The following is a 15,900-nucleotide window of genomic DNA, read 5'->3' on the forward strand; positions in this document are numbered from 1 at the left end:
GTAAGATGCAGGACTCCCCTCTGTTGCTGGCATGAGTGGTTTATGAGGAAGAAGAGGCTTCAATTTACCCACGGCGGGGGACATTGCTCCCACGGGAGCTGCGTGTCAGTGGCCAGAGGGGAGAGGCAGAGCCTGGGAAAGGGACTGTGGGAGGGGACAGGACATGCTCCATCCTAAGGGATGAAACAGGGTAAAACAGGAGCATCCTACCAAATACCTCGCCATAGCAATGCTTCATCCGGTCAAGGGGACACACCAGGGCCCGTAGCAATGGGAGATGGGCAGGAGCAGGGGTGAGGGCTCCAAGCACTGTTCACCTGGCCCGGGGACTTCTCCACTAATGTGGGCTGTGCTGGAGAATGGGCCAACACACACTGCCATAAGGAGAGTCATGTAGGCAGTGAATTATCCCCTATACAAAACTGAGCCCAAGAGGTAGGAAGGAAACATCTGCCTTAGCTAGAGGAAGGACAGACTGCCACAGCTCAGACACCCAGGGATGTCCCAGCCTCACGAGGGGACCACAAGAGGTCAGCCTGCCCATCCCATCCCCAAAACACAAGTTTCCCAAGCTGCTGGCCCGATGTGCCCCCACAAACATGGGTACAACAGACCTAGGACATCAAGAAGCCCACCCACTTGGGCACCGGGCATGCTGAGCCACGAAATATCCCATGCCAGCCCCACAGATGCATTGGAGTGCCATGGCTTGCCTGGGGTCAGCATCACATCCAGCGGGTCATCCAAACCAGAGCATCGAGGACCAAAAGAGAAGATCTTGTTCCTCTCTCCAGGCTCATGGATACCCCTGGCCAGGGCTATCAAGGAGCACGCTGAGATCCCCCCAGCTTATCTCACCGAGCCATCCTCAACCCCCAAACAGGAGGACAAAATCCCAGGCACAAGGAAAAAGGGAGCTGATGAGAGCACGAGGCTCCAGCTGTGATCCATCCCAAATCCAGAGCCAAGGAGCTTCACCCACACCTCTCCCCCGAGTGGAATCGGGCTCCGCGCCCTCCAGCACCAAGCCGGCCTGAGGATTACAAACAATAAAGCGATTTATGGGAGGCAGAGGCCTTCAAGATTTATGCCGTACGCTCACAGTAAAGTGCAAACACATTCCGCTCCGCACATGGCTGGGTCCTTTGTCAGAAGAATTTGGATTTCTGACCTCAGAAGTCAGGATGAGTCTCTGAAGGAGCATCAGAGACAGACCTGCACTGTGACCTCGAGCAGATTATGGTCTCAGGGGTATATCCCAAGACATATTTATGATCCTCCAAAGCAAGATAAGTCAATAACCACATACAGTAGCAGTTACAAGTCAGATATTAATTTAATTCCTCTCCTCCCTGTCTGCCCAAATAAGCATTAATTCAATGGAGCATCAGGGCCCCGTTATTTATCATTCTTACTGGGGTTTCTCTTTTCTCCCGTTAAGGCAGAATTGCTACAGCCAGGCTATCTAGGCACAATGGATCCCAAATTAAAGATACTCAGCATCTGACACAGGCTGGGAGACCGCCAGCCCAGACCCGGGTTTCATGCTATTAGCAGCTAATGCCGATGCGGAGGCTGGTTAAAGCGCAGCCCATCAAATGCACTTGAAAGCCTTATTCAACCCACAGCAGAAGGAACATTTTATTCCTACGGACCCCGGGGCTGAGCGGGAGCCGCGACATTTGCTCCCGCCTGCAGGATCCGGACCATCCGGCCCCGGGGGCTGTGCCCTCCCCCCCCAAGGCAGCGCTCCCCGCCGCCCCCCGGAGCCGGGTTCTTCCCTAGTCTAGTCTCAACCCAGAGCTAAAAATGAACCTTATTCATGATTAACATCTATATTTGCATAGCGTGGCTGGCAGCTTAACACCAAATAAATGTTTTGGCAGAGGGAGTTGCAGGCATGGGGGCGAGTCCTGCCCTCCAGAAGGGAGCTTCAGCCTCACCATGGGTTAACGAGCGCTTTCTAATTGAATTAACAAATCATTTACAAGTCCTGTTTGCCATCTGGGCAGGGGAGGGCTCTGCCTTGGGCTGCTCTGGCCACCAGCATCTCGGGAGCGCGCAGAGGCAGTCAATAACGCCGTAGGAGGAATGAGTGCTAAACCTGACCTGATTAAGTTATGAATCACAGGAAATCCTGAAGGCATAAACCCCCTCCGGGGGGGTCAGGCTGCCAAGGTGTGTGAATCCCCGTGAATCCCCTCGCCCAGCTCCACCGGCTGCGGGTTTGCCTTCAGCCCTGCGGTTCGGAAGCATCTCAAGGCTGGTTCGGTGGATACACTGGGGAAAATCTCTTGGAAGAGACCCAAATTAGAGATAAATATAAAGATGCTTTGCATCAGGAGCCCTGTAAGTGTGGGGCTAGCGTATGGATTACAGTAAATAAATCCCCTTTTCATTATAAGCTTGTCTGTGCCAAGCTCCCAGCTCTTGCCCATCACCTGCTTTAGCATTTCATTCCCATTTTCTGTCCCCTCCTGCCCTCACCCTGGGGTTTCGCATCCCGGCAGAAGGAGAGAGAAAGCAGAGAGGACACAAAAAAAAAAACAAAAAAAAAAAAAACCAAACCCAAACAACAGCCAGTCCCTTCCGCCTAGGAAACACGTTAAAAATCCCAACCAAAACCACGTTTCAGGCACTGGAGCCAAACCAAGAGATAATTTCCATCCACTTGTGACTAACTGGTGAACTTCTGAGGGTTGAGTCACGGGCACGTCCCGGTCCCACACACGTGTGCACGGCCCCGGGTCGGGGCTCACGCCGGGACCTGCCCAGCCGTGCCACACCTCGGGCACGAGATGCTGTTCCTGGCACCCCAACAGCCCCTTTCCCGTCAGGCAGTAACCAGCGCCATGGCAGTCATCGCGGAGACCGAGCCTGAAAGTTTTCTCTCAGCAAATATTCAGGCTGAAATATGTGCTTTTTCCATCTGCTCGAAGCCTCTTTGCTGGGGCTTTGGTAGGAAGCAGATGTGAGAGCATCCCAAAGCACGATCCGTCGTTACTCACTCTGTTATATAAAACCATGAGAATTTCCTTTTTTTTTTTTTTTTCTCCCCCCTTTCTTCTCGTTTCTTAGCCAGATTCCTGGGTGAGAGGCCAAGGCTGGCGAAAGCCAAAGCCAAACAAACCCAGGTTGGGGGAAACCTCCGCGTGCATCACCAACCAAAGGGAATATTTCACATCTAGGTCGCTCAGCGGAGAGCCAAGGCACCGGGGAAGGGAAAGCCACGATCTGGCCTCGTAACAAACCCAGAAACACTCAGGCCTCCTAATTAACTAGGAAATTCAACCCCCTCCAAACCACAGCAAAGCTTCAAAGCCCTCCCAACCTGACTCCGGATGCTCCTTCCCCGGTTCCCCGCAGACGGCCCTGCGCCCCTGGACCCTCCTCCCCATCCACAGCGGCCAGCAAAGCTGCCGGGGGCAAAGGCTCCCTGGTGCTGCTCTTCCAAGGGAAAATGATTTCATGATCCAAATGAAAAAGCCATCGGGGAGGTTCATTTTGGCCAAAGGTTTTGCTCCCTTCCAGCAAAACAGTAGAAAAAATAAAAAGGAGAGCCGAGAGAGACCTGGGCAGGGAACTCGGGGCAATCAAAAACTTGGTCTTTTCTGCACGGAAAAAAAAAAAGTGAAAGAGTTTAAAGTAAAAATGGGAAAGAAGCATTTTTCAGCACGACGCCAAAACATCTGCAGGGGATGTGGGGGTAGAAGAAAGCAAAAAATTTTCTATGCATCATAAAATCCTGGGCATTTCCAGACCGCTCCAACACCCAGTGCTACTGAACGGGGGAGAGAGCATGAAACCCGATGGAGGCGAGAGCAGCGAGTCTGCACGGATCGGCTGGGAGACACATTGGCCCCATGGACGAGAGGCGGCTCGGGTGGTCTGGCCCCATCCCGAATTACCGCCCGCCTGGCTGAGCCCCCCAGTCCTGGGCACGAGGGGTTGGGAAGAGACTGCGGTCCCCTCCCAGCCTCAGCTCCTGGCCCCAAATGAAAAGCAGGTCTCTGGAGGCAGCCCCCGCCACCCCGCCTGGGAGCCCTTGTTCCGGATTTCCTACGAGGAGCCAAAGCAGAGCTGTCCTCGAGGAGAGCAGGGTCCCCGGGCAGGACGGGGCCACCCCTCCCAGCCGGGGCTCCCCGCGCCGGGATGACATAACCATGAACTGCATGAGGCCGAGCCTTTTGTCTGCGCGCCGGGAGAGAGGGAGGGAAAGGAAGAAAGAAAGAAAACTTCTGGAAGTCATTACGGTTCCTCTGCTCCAGTCTCCTTTTTGGCAGACAGCTTCCCTCTCCCCTTCCCTCCCCACCCCCCCGCCAGCCCGCTTCAAAATGCCAGCCTATGATTTTTAAATGAGAAAAAGCTGCGCTGTACTCCAGCGCTTGGATAAACTCCTACACAAACTTCCAGATGTGACACAACAGCCTGGAAGAGGGAATTCACAGAAGAATCTCCTTAAAAAACACACACACATGAGCGGGGAGCAAAGGAAGCACCCGGCTGCCGGCACAGCCGGGCGATGGATGGGTCCAGAGATCCCTGGTGAGATGCGGTGCGTCACCTAGATTAGGATCGACCGGCTCCTGGCTCTGCTGGGGAGGGATGCTGGCTGCTGTGACCAGCTCCAGGAGGTGAATACCACCCACCGCTCCTGCCGAGCTTGCTCCCGAAGGGTTTGTGAACAGTGGGAAAGAGGTTTCGCAGTTATTTGTCCGCTGGGAGAAGGGAAATAACCACCCCACCCTCCTGCTGCTCTTGCTAAAAGGCAATGGGTCCTGCTTCTCTCCTGGATCCTCGCATGGGAGCTGGTGTGAGCCCAGGGATGTGCCAGCACCTGCCCTGGGGAGCAGCAGGATGCTCCGTCCTGGCCAGGGGGACCGAGGGGCTGCAGGAGTCCCCTCCCAGCCTGGCATCATCCGGTCAAGTCGCATTCCTCATTTCTCTCCAGGAGATGGGGAAGGGGCACGGAGCCAGCTGAGGCTTGGCCACAACAGGAGCATTTCCCTCTGCCCAGGGAGGGGTGGGAGGCACCAGCCGGTGAACCGGGTCACAGGAGAAAAGTTCAGGTACCTTGGGACGGATCAGACGCAGGTGAAGCAAACAGATTCTGACTCCTTTGCCAGGTTTTTAAATCAAAACAAGACTCCTTTCAGGTCCAACCTCTCAAAATGAAGCACTTTTCTTTGTTAAACCCAGAAGGTGATGTTGGAACTGATGCACTGGATTTTAAAGGACACTACATGTGCTCTCCCCTCAAAACACACCCTTTTGATAAAAAAAAAAAATTATATTTTTAACCCTGTGCTACAGTTGAACACTTCAAATAGCAATGCATACAGTGCCCAGCTCTCCCCACGAGCTGGCACAGCTGAGAAAGGGGTGAGGACCCCAAGCACCCACCGGGGTGATGGGGGTTCTGCTCATCCCACCCCCCCCAGGAGGGACCATTTCAGGAGGCGCCACCGGGGTTGGGGAGCCCAAACCACAGCACAGCTCAGCAGGTTCAGTCCTTGTCCCCACCACGCGGGAGGCTCCTTTGTCCAGTGCAGTGGACACATGGACATCTCCCTCCAGGAGAGCCGGATCTGGCCAAGCCAACGCGGAGCAGTGCTGACACACAGACCCACGGGACTCGGGGTGAACTCAGCAGGCGAGGGCTGACCGGCCCCCTCAGCGGGGCCAGCGCTGCCTTCCACAATGCGCCGAGCTCCGGCACGGCAGCTCCAGCCGTCCCATGAGCCAGCCCAGCGCAGACCTCAGCTATGCCTTGGCGTGAGGCCCCGAGGGCTCCGGGCCCGCTCCTGGAGGCCGACGGCCATCTGCAGCTCTGCCGACTTCCAGGGAGATCTGGGGGCATTCGGCAGCTCCCCGGGACGGAGCCTTTGATCATCCACCTCCCACTAATGGGAAGCGAGCGGAGCCGTGCGAGGCGGCTGCTGGAAGAGCCCTCTGGGTTTTATTGCAGACCGAAGGCAGGGCTGGTTGCCGTGACCGGATCAAGATGTGTTTCTTTCCAAAAGCCATTTTTGAAACCCAAATCCCAAGGACCCTGCACCAGAGCGGCCAGGCAAGACAGAAGAACTCCTCCCAGTGCCACCCAAATCTCCCCTCCCCAGCAAAGGCGTTTGCAGAGCTGCCCTTCACCTTCCAAACCAGGAGGAAAAGATGGGATTTCAACCAATTTGGGGGCATCTCCCCAGAACGGCACCTTTCAGCAGCTTTTTTCAGCCCCCCCCCCCCCCGTTGCCGGTGTGCTGCTCTCCAGGCAGCAGCGCTCTGCAGGCAGACACGGCGCGGGGGAAGAGGCGGATTTCAGTACTACAATAGAGATCACAGGCCCTTTCTGTTACACTGTTATTTTCCTATTCAGAGCTCTTAACACCAAGCGGTAGCATCCTCCCCACTTTCTCCATCCTCGCTCTTCAATCACGCCGCAACTCTCAACAAATAGCCTTGTTTCTCGTCTCTGATCAGAGGGAGCAGCCTGGCACGGACCCTGCTACAGCCTTTCATCCTCCCAGCCTTCGTGGTGCTTTTATTTTACAAGTGAAAGTCAAGTAACCAGCTTGCCTCCTCTTTTGTCCCCCCCCAGAGACAGTTGCTTCTCCTCTCACTGCCTTGCCAGCACGCACACCAGGACACCCTGCCTGTCCCCGCGGTCCTTCCCAACCCCTCGCCCAGGGATCCAGTGCCGTGACCATTAAACACGTCCCACCCATGTCCCTGCTCCTTCCCCTTTTGACCCAGGCGGTTCTCACCCCGGGCAGAGCCTTTCATCCCAGAGCCGCTGGGAACATGCGGGTGGGAAACCAGGCTCATCCCCCGCGGCCCTCACGGCACCCAGAGGGGTTTTCGCTCAAAGGCCACGATGGAGAGGAGGGGGAGGACAGCTTGGCAGGGCTGATACAGTTTTAGGGTTAAACCCCCAGATTTCAGGATCTGGAGTATTCTAGATCAGGACAAACTTCACAACCTCTTCCTAGCCCTAAGGGAGAGGAGGAGCAGGAGAGCGGCAGAGGTCCCTCCATCCCCGCTCCAGACAACAAGGGAGAAATCTGCCTGGCCCAGGCAGAGGATGCTCTGAATGGAAACACTGTAGAAAAGCCCAACAAACCATCTCCACAGGACTTTGCGTCCTTGCTGGACGCCCAGCACATCAACCATCACCCTCCTCCTAACCCCGCATCCTGGTCTCAGCTACGCCAGTCACACAAGCTGCCCGGAGAAGGCTGGATGGAGAGCAGCATCCCAGGAGCTCCAGCTGCACCCCGAGGGCAGGAGATGCCCTTCCTGGGGCAGGCGAGGGAGCTGCGGATGCAGGAACGGCTCCAGCACCTCCTCCCGACACTCCATCAACAGCAAAGTTTATCGGCCAGATTAGCGCACCGCAAACCCTCTTCGCCCAGGCGGCAAGCCGTGCATCTCCACGGGCACAGCTCAAACCAGAGCCCTCCCATCCCATTTCTGCACAGGCAGCCAGCCTCACCCACAGAAAGGTAAAAATCACCCGAGAGACTGGCAGAAGCCAGAAGAAGCCCCAAATCCCCCAAGGCCAGGGCAGGATTTGCCAGCCACGTGAGACCAAGCCCTGGCACCCCTCTCCAGGGCAGCTGGTGGCAAGACAGACTTTCCAGCGATGCGATTATACATTTTTAGCACCGGGACATGACTCCTAGAAGGTTACAGCCTGAGAAGAGCCACTTTTCTGGCCCACCACGCTACAGGGAAAAATAAATAAATAAATAAATATAAACAAGCAATGGGCTCAGCCCCAGCACTTGGGCTGCAGAGAACCAAAGGGACAAGCAAGATGCTGCTCTGCTTAATGGCCCAGCGAGCGATGGGACGCAGCGCGGGCGCCAAGCTGGCCACTGCCTTCCTCTCATTTGCCGGCTGAACCACTTTTTTGTGTGTTGTTTTTAAATAAACTCCCCTAATTCTGGGTCAGTGACCCTGAAAACAAACAGCCACACACAGACACACGACTCCGAGACCTGCAGCATCGTCCCCCGTGACTCCAGGGCTCCCTGCAAGAGCCTGTGTCTGTAAGGAGTGAAAAAATCAGCAACAAGGAAAATCCCAGCTTGCAGGGCTGCACCTAACACTCGTCCCTTGCTGGCAGCGGTGCTTGCAGGTGCCCACAATACCACTAATTTTCCAAGGACAAAAGTTAATCTGTTTGGATTTGCAGCCACAGAGGAGAAAATTCATTTCAAGCCATTATTGGGGTGGGGGATGTTCCTGACAATAACTAAAACCATGCAGGTGTTAACACCTGCTTCAAAACAACATCATTAGGAAAGAAAAAAAAAAAAATAGAGACTTGAAAAGAGATTTAAATCAGCAATCATAAATAATATTAGTCATAGTAGAAAAGAAGAACACACTGACTTGCAGCCTGTCGTTTATCTTTCTTCCCAACACAGAAGGCTTCACAAAGTTGCAAGATTTCCTAAGATGCTTAAATAAACGCCGCTTTGAATTGCTTAGCTGGTGTGAAAGAGATTTGGGGGGAAACTGCTGGGAGTATTCATGACTGGGAAGAGAAATCTTGTTTTTCCCCTCCTGGGGGACATTTTAGGAAAGAAGGCAGCCTGTTTATCAGATAAATTATTGCTGAAGCTCAAGTAAAACAATATTCACAACTCTGGCAGACCCTCGCCACTCTTCCCGGGCACACCGACCTCAGCCAAGATGTAATTCCTAACCATTCCCACATACCGGGAGCGGAGGAGGACTCGCACAGGATATTCTGGCCCTCTATACCATGTAACATGTCCTCCCCGCTACCACACAGCCTCTCCCATTCCAGATGTGGGTTTGCTGCCCATATGTCCTCGCCTGCCTTCTGCACAGGCAGAGCGGCGCGGACCCGGCAACTTCCCATTCAGCCGGGCAGCGGCTGCCTCTCCCGCACCAGCCCCTGCTGGAAGCCACATCGCTTCGCTTTATTTCATTTTGGGTTTTTTGTTTCTGCAAATAATAAATGGAACTGGAGTTCGGGGATGGTAAAACACTTGCGATGCTACAAACCGTGTGCTGGTTGCAACTCAGCTCCAAGGGAGGCTTTGAAGGCACTAAAACCGTGGCAAGAAACAATTTTTCTATTGTCTTTTCTATTTCTTCCCCCCCCCTTCTTTTGAAAGCTTAAACTTGACTAAAGCGGCTTGGACACGGAGCCTGTGCTGGAGCAGACAGGGAGTTTGGAAGGAGACCAGAAGCTTTTGCGGGGTCGCAGCTCACCCCAGGACCTGGCGAGCTGCAGCCCTTGGCCAATACCTGCCCCAGGGACTGCGATCCCTGCCTTGCCTGCACCCCTCCAAGCAAGGAGCATCCCCAAGGGGACTGCAGAGAGCGGGCCCTTCGGCCAGCATCGCACACCATGAATTATTTAGGGACCCTGGAGCCGGGCAGCAAATCAACCCCCCCCCCCCCCCCAGCACCACTGCCTTCCCCCAGATTGCACCCCCCTTAAAACTCTCTGTGAAGGGACCGAGCAGCCTAAAATGGGCAAGAAACGGGGTCAAGGAGGAAAAACGGTTCTGTAAGGGGTGCAGACTGGGGTTCGGGTCCCTCGGTGTGCCAGAGGGAGCGGGGACACCGGAGAACGGCCGGTCCCTGGGGGAGGAAGAGCCGTGGAGCAGCGCGGCGGAGCCCGCGGGAGTCGCGGTGGGGTGGCCGCAGCCCCGCACCCCGGCGAGGAGCGCCGAGCCCCCCCCAACAGCCCGCAAAACTTCCCGGCCGAGCACCGGGGAGGGGGCGAGCACCGCCCGGGTGCCCCCCTTTACCCCGGGGACGGAGCGTCACGGGTCCTCCCAAACCCCGGCTCTGTCCCCATCACCCGGTGGGCTCCAGCCGGGAGGTGCCCCCCGCCCGGCCCGCCGCTCCGGTAGTTGGGGAGGGGTGGGGGGGGGCCGCGGGGCTTACCTCGCCGCCGGCACCTGCAAAGGATACGGGTTACAGACCAGCCGGAGGCACCAGCTCCGCGGCCGGCTCTCCTGGCTCAGGTAGAAGAAGACGACGGGGGCCAGCGCCGGGTAGGGCAGCGCCTCCGCCTCCGAGTCGCCGCTGCCCACCTCCCTGTCCCCCGGCCCCGGGCGGCCCCCGGCCCCGGACAGGTCATTAAGGCGGATGAAAGTCTTGGCTCTGCCCGGTTCCGGCTCCTCCTCGGCCGCTCGCGGTCCATCCTCGTCCATCCTCCGGCCGGCGGCCCCGGGGGGAGCCGGGGCGACGCGGGGCGAGCCGGGGGGGCGCCTAGAGGGGCGCGGCCATAGCGGGGCCGGGGGGCTGGGGGCTGCGGCGGGGCGGCTTCAGCGCCGGGGTGGCATGGCCGGGCGAGCCGCTGCCTCGCCCCCCGCCGGGGCCGGGGCCGGGCCGCCCCCCTCGCCCTGCCCTGCCGTCTGCGGGCTCCGTAGCTCCTCCTCGCCGTTGCCTCCGGGGGCCCGAGCCGGGCGAGCCGCGGGCAGGGAGGAGGCGGCGGCGGGGCGGCCCCCGCTGCCGGTGCTGGCCCCCCACCCGCGGGGGCGGGCCGCCCTAGCACCTCTGCCTGCCCCCTCCGCACCCCAACATCTGCCCAGGGCGGGGGGGTGGGGGGGAGGTGCTGCCCGGGGACGGGCGGCGGAGGATGCTCCCGCGGGCGGCCGCGCCGAGCCGAGCGCTCCGCACAGCTGGATCCCTCACTCCAACTTCAAGTCCCGGCTCCTCCTCCCCTCGCCGCCAATGGGGGCTCGCCCCAGGCCCCTCCGCGCCTCCCCATTGGCTGCCGCGGGTGTCCGTCCCGGCAGCACAGCTGGACGGGCAGGCACGGTCCCCCGGCGGGGCTGGACGGGGCGCACCCGCCCGGCGCTGCCCGGCTGGGGGTCGGTCCCGGTCACCCCCCCCGCCCTGGGGGGGTGATGGAGGCGGGGAGGAACCTGCAGCGCCGAGCGCTGGAGGCGGGGGTGTAGGGGAGCGGTGCGTTAGACGGAGGCAGACCCCGGTGGGACCCACTGCAGCACCGGGAGAGGGGGAAGCCGGTGAACGGCAAGGGGCGGGTGTGGGGGGGAAGTGGGCAGGGGGAGGTGATAATAGGGCGGGGGGAGACCGCCCTGGCTCGGTCCCTCCTGCGGGAGGGCAGGAGCCCCAGGCAAGGGGGGCGGCCCAGGGCCAAGGTGGCGATGGCAGCAGGAGCCGGTACCGGGAGCGAGGCGCACGCCAACAGCAGCCCCCGGTAGCCCCTGGGTTCAGCGCCCTCCCGAGTGCCGCGGCTCCGCTCCTCGCTGCTGCGCCGGCGAGCCCTGCCCGAGATCCTCGCCCTGCTGCAGGGCCCCGGGCGGCCTCCCCCCGCCATGTCCCCCACCGTTTGCGAGCGGAGACGGTGCTGCCGGGCTCGACGCATGTGGGCTACCGCCAGGTGCCCCCCCCGCGGCTCCCCGCGAGGGGCCACCCCGTCCGGCGCAGGTCGCCCCCGGGCTGGGCGGGGGCACGATGGCGGCCAGCAGCTCCCAGGGGAGCCGGGCCCCGAGAGAGGGAACGGGTGGAGGAGGGGATCCGCCACCCCCAGAGCAGCGAGTGCCCCCGGTCCCCTCTGCTCGGAGGACGCGGCCGGAGCTCCCTCTGCCGGTGCGACTCCCGGCCGCGACGGGAACCGGCCCCGACGGCGGGGACCGCGCCGCAAACATCTCACGGCGGGAGGGGGGGGGGGGGGGGGGGGGGAAGGACACGACACACGGGGACGAGCCACGACGCAAGCCAGAGACCTTCTTTCAGCAGGACCCGAGTGAAAGATTTTGTGCAGGCACCACTCATTTTGAGTGCAGACATCCCCGCAGGCTGAGCCAGGGCCCTGTTTCTTAACACTTAGCTATTTCTGAAGTGGCAAGAAATGTTTTCTCACCTTTCCCTGTTAGCCCCCCACATCATACGTGTATATATAAGCATCCCCTTCCCAAGAGCTCCGACTAGCCCAAAACCACCTAAAAGAGCAATAGGAAGATGGTCTTGTCTGACCCAAAATGCCTTCTCTGGGCTGAATCCTGCTGGCCTGGGAGCACACTCGATCTTGGATTCACAGCCTGTGCTGTCCAGCCCGAGACGAATCACATGGCTGTTGGCAGAACCTCAAGGCCAGCCGGGCTCTGCTGCAGAACTGAGAGAGATGGTGTCCGGGCAGAGGAGGAGATGCAAACCCCGCAGCCCCACCGCACATGGCCAGGAGACCCTCCTGCAGCACAGGGGGACACCAGCATGAAAGCACATGGAGCGTGTGACACCAGGTGAGCAGAGACGCTGTGACACGGGTGCTAAGGATGGGGACTTCCATGTCTTTTCAACATTTCTGAGCAATTCCCTCCTCTGCATGCGATGCCCACGGGGAGGGCAAAGCTCAGCTGGTCTTTGGCCTCTCTTTGTTTCTGCCAAAGCAAACAGAGATGCCAACACGCCGGGAGCTCCCTCGCTTCCCCAGAAAAGGCTCCTACAGTGGGGGAGACACCAGCCTTTGCCCCCCTCTCACCCCAGGGCAGAGCACAGCCCAGGAGCCCACCAGCTCAGCTGTTGAACAAATGCAATTCACAGAAAGGTCCACAAACACATTTGCATGTGCAAGGTGCAGTCTTAGATCAAGCAATTTCCTCGCTACATATGTACAGCCTGGCCACAGCTGCTTTTGATCCGATTCTCTTTGTATCCTGATAATGTACAGAGAGCCTTTGTGTGTCGGTCTGTTTATTTAAATGGATTTGGAGCAAACATTTTTTTTTTTTTAAAAGCCGAAGCTTTGAGCCTCTAAGTGGGTTACCAGATTATATGCTGTCTCCATTTTAATTACATTTGGCTCGTTTTGTTTATTGCGTACATTTTCAGGAATTATGCTTGCCGTGAGAATTGAAAACATTTTGCTTCAGAAGATACCTGCTCTATAAAGGGATCCAACATCACACAGGAGGGACGATGCAAACCTTCCCATCTCAAAGAGCACTCCCCCTCCAACTAGGGCAGGAAAAGAAGAAAGGCTCGAGAGTCACATATCCTCCGAGTTTAAAAGGAAGCATCCGAACGTCAGGAGGATCAAGCCAGCACCAGTCTAGCAGGATTTTGGCATCTGTGTACTACAGCAAACACAGATAAGGACGCTTTTGCCAGGGAAGAACGATCTTGGTTGTGGATCTCAGAGGAATGAGAGCGCAGAGCCTGCCACAGCCCAGCCTGGACATTTGCCATCCCCTGTCTCAGCTGGCAGCGGAGCAGAGGGAGCACCCAGAGCTTTGCTGTCTCACCTCGGGTGGGCAGAGGAGTTAAACCAGGAGCCCCCTCAATGCTGCCCCAGCCCAGACATTTCCCCAGCGAGCCCTTCCCACCCACCAAGGGCAGATCAGGAATTTGTCTTCCTCAAACACATTGGGGGAAATTGTTCAGCTTTGGGATGGAAGTGAAGCAATGAGTCGAGGAGAGGGAGCACAGCTCCAGTCTTGGTGAGAGGGATGGAAAACAGCAGAAAGCAACCCTGGAGACCAGAGCTGCACATTTAGGGATTGGGGATGTAAATGAGAAGAAATTTCGATACAGCATAAGAAACTAATGAGGTCACATTCACCTCACACGCACAGTCCTGGCCTCCTAATTATACCAAAGATAGCACAGGAGAGAGGGATGGGGGTGAGCCAGGGATAGCTCGGGTGATGGCAGGAATTTTAGGGCTATGGTGTTTTTGGAGAGGACAGAGGGAAAGGGGCTCTGAAACACGACTAAACCTCTGGCAACAGATGCCATGCACCCCAAATTACTCAGCAGACCCCCATCAGGGACAGGACCTGTGCCGCCTGAGGAGGAGGAGGGAAGAGGGAGGCAGCAGCCCTGCTTTCATCCCAGCACAGCTCTCTTCCTCTCCATTCTCCCCACAACAGAGCTGCCCCCCACCACTTTGGGGGAGCACAGCCCTGCACTCTCTTTCTTAGCAGTACTTCTAGGAAAAGCACCATGAGCAACCTTTCGTGTCAGCGGGGAAGCTTTAGCCAAGCCGATGCTCACCAAAGACGGCTCCGGCGTGGTGATGGGATTTGAAGTTGGCTGTACAGGAGCTGCACTGAGCTGTAATGGGAAAAGCCTACATCTGTAACCATTTTAGCAGGAGGCGGATTGAAGACAGCCTCAACAGAGAGACTCCAATCCGATGAGAACTAGTCGCTATTTGTTTTGCTGTTGACATACAGCTGCAGTAGCTGTGGGTGATTTTAATAAGATGGGATAATATTTCTATCAGTTCTGGGAGCTATAGATTGAACCCATATAGGCATCTGGCTTGGGGCTGAGTGATAAATCGCAACAAGATCCAAAGCTCTTCTCATGCCTTGGAACCAGAGAGAAAACACACATTTCGTTTCGGATGTCACAGTTTGGGGGCAGAGCAGGCCTCCCACGACCAATTTACAGACTCAAGTGTTGCTGAAGAGCGCTCTGACAGCAGCAAGCCTGCTCTGTCCCTGCTCTCCCACCCCAGAAGGGACACCAAGTGCTGTGGGATTGGAGCCGTTGCCATGCAGGGGGCTCCTGGCTGCCCCCATCACCGAATTAACCTCCCGAGAAACACCATTCACTGTATTTCAGCAGACACAGCTACAACAGAGAGACACCAGAGACCACCCTACCCACCCCTCCTGCCTCTTCCCACCAAACCCAGCACCATACAGCCCTCACTCCCCGGCCGGTGTCCCCTCCTGCTCCCCCCAGCCTTGGCATAGCCCCACCAGGCTACTCCCATTCCTCAATACCCACAGCTGAAAGAGCTCTGGACTAATGATTCTAACACATTTGCTTCCTAGGACAGCACTCAACGACCCGGGAGGAGCAAGAAACCAGCCCCACATTCAACACAGTGCAAGGTAACAGCTTAACCCTGCATAACCCTGCCCAAACAGCTGCTTTTCCCAAGAGCTTATTTTGTCAATTCCCTTTTTCATCACCCGGATGTTTTCTTGCCCTCCTCAGTTATCCCATCGGTGCCACAGCTGTGGCCTTCACCCCGAGCATCCCAGGATCCCAGGGCTTCCCCAACCGGTGCTGCATCCCCAAGCCCCAGGGCTGGGTACCAGCACGGGGAGATGCCGTGGAGAATTTGGGAGAAGCAATTGCTTAATGAAACCAACTGCTAGAGGCTACAAAAGGTCTTCATCTTCTACTTTTTTCCTCTTTAATGAATGTTTTTATTGTCTCTCTCAATCTTTATTAAGTGAGGAGCCAGACAAGTAGTTGGAGGGAAAATATACTATGGCATGAAGCACAACCACTGTGCAGAGGGGACACACGCGACCAGTGCAATCCGTTTGGTGTGCAGAAAGAAATTAATAATTCAGTCTGGGGGATGCTTATTTTTTGCTGATGACCAGCACTTTCCTGCATGATCAATGTTTGCACCTTGACTTTTTGGTACACAATCCATCCGTGCCTGAACATGGCCTGAGTTTTGGGAACTGCTACGTCTGCAAGGGCTGAGCCACTTGGGGCTGTAGCACCAGTGCAGCTGAACCTTCTGACTCGGCGAGAGCTGAACATAATTTATAGTAGGAATATAATTTATAATAAAGATCTGTATGCCCCCTCCCCATCTTTTAAAAAAATTGCGTTTTCTCTAACAACTGCTATTACCTCCAGAAATTATCAAGAGGAGAAGGAATAGTCCTTTCAAGACTACCCTGGTTGGGCTGATCAGGTGTTTTAGTGGCAGATCCTGGCTCTGACCCTCAAAAGGCACAAAGGTCCATCAGTCCCACAAAGACAGCTTCCCCGGACAGGACACAAGGACCCAGCACCGCACTGGACTTCAGCCCCATTCAATACCCTCTTGCATTTACTGCTGCTCTGACCAGAACCCATCCTTGTCCCTGCACCCAACCGAGGGCTACAGCATTTTGGCAAGTGGCT

The 15,900-nt window shown here is 57.0% G+C and overlaps 1 protein-coding gene across 1 annotated transcript in view; it reads right to left on the bottom strand.

Annotated features, from left to right (window-relative positions):
* The window catches only part of CACNA1G (calcium voltage-gated channel subunit alpha1 G), a 147,779-nt gene extending 137,580 nt beyond the window's left edge, over positions 1 to 10,199 (bottom strand). The window contains exon 1 of the mRNA XM_074159993.1: positions 9,958 to 10,199. Within this exon, the coding sequence (XP_074016094.1) occupies positions 9,958 to 10,199 (242 nt within the window). The remainder of the gene's footprint in view (positions 1 to 9,957) is intronic.
* Positions 10,200 to 15,900: the final 5,701 nt, after the last annotated feature.

This window comes from Numenius arquata, chromosome 17 (genome assembly GCF_964106895.1).
Source record: "Numenius arquata chromosome 17, bNumArq3.hap1.1, whole genome shotgun sequence".
Lineage (NCBI taxonomy): Eukaryota > Metazoa > Chordata > Aves > Charadriiformes > Scolopacidae > Numenius > Numenius arquata.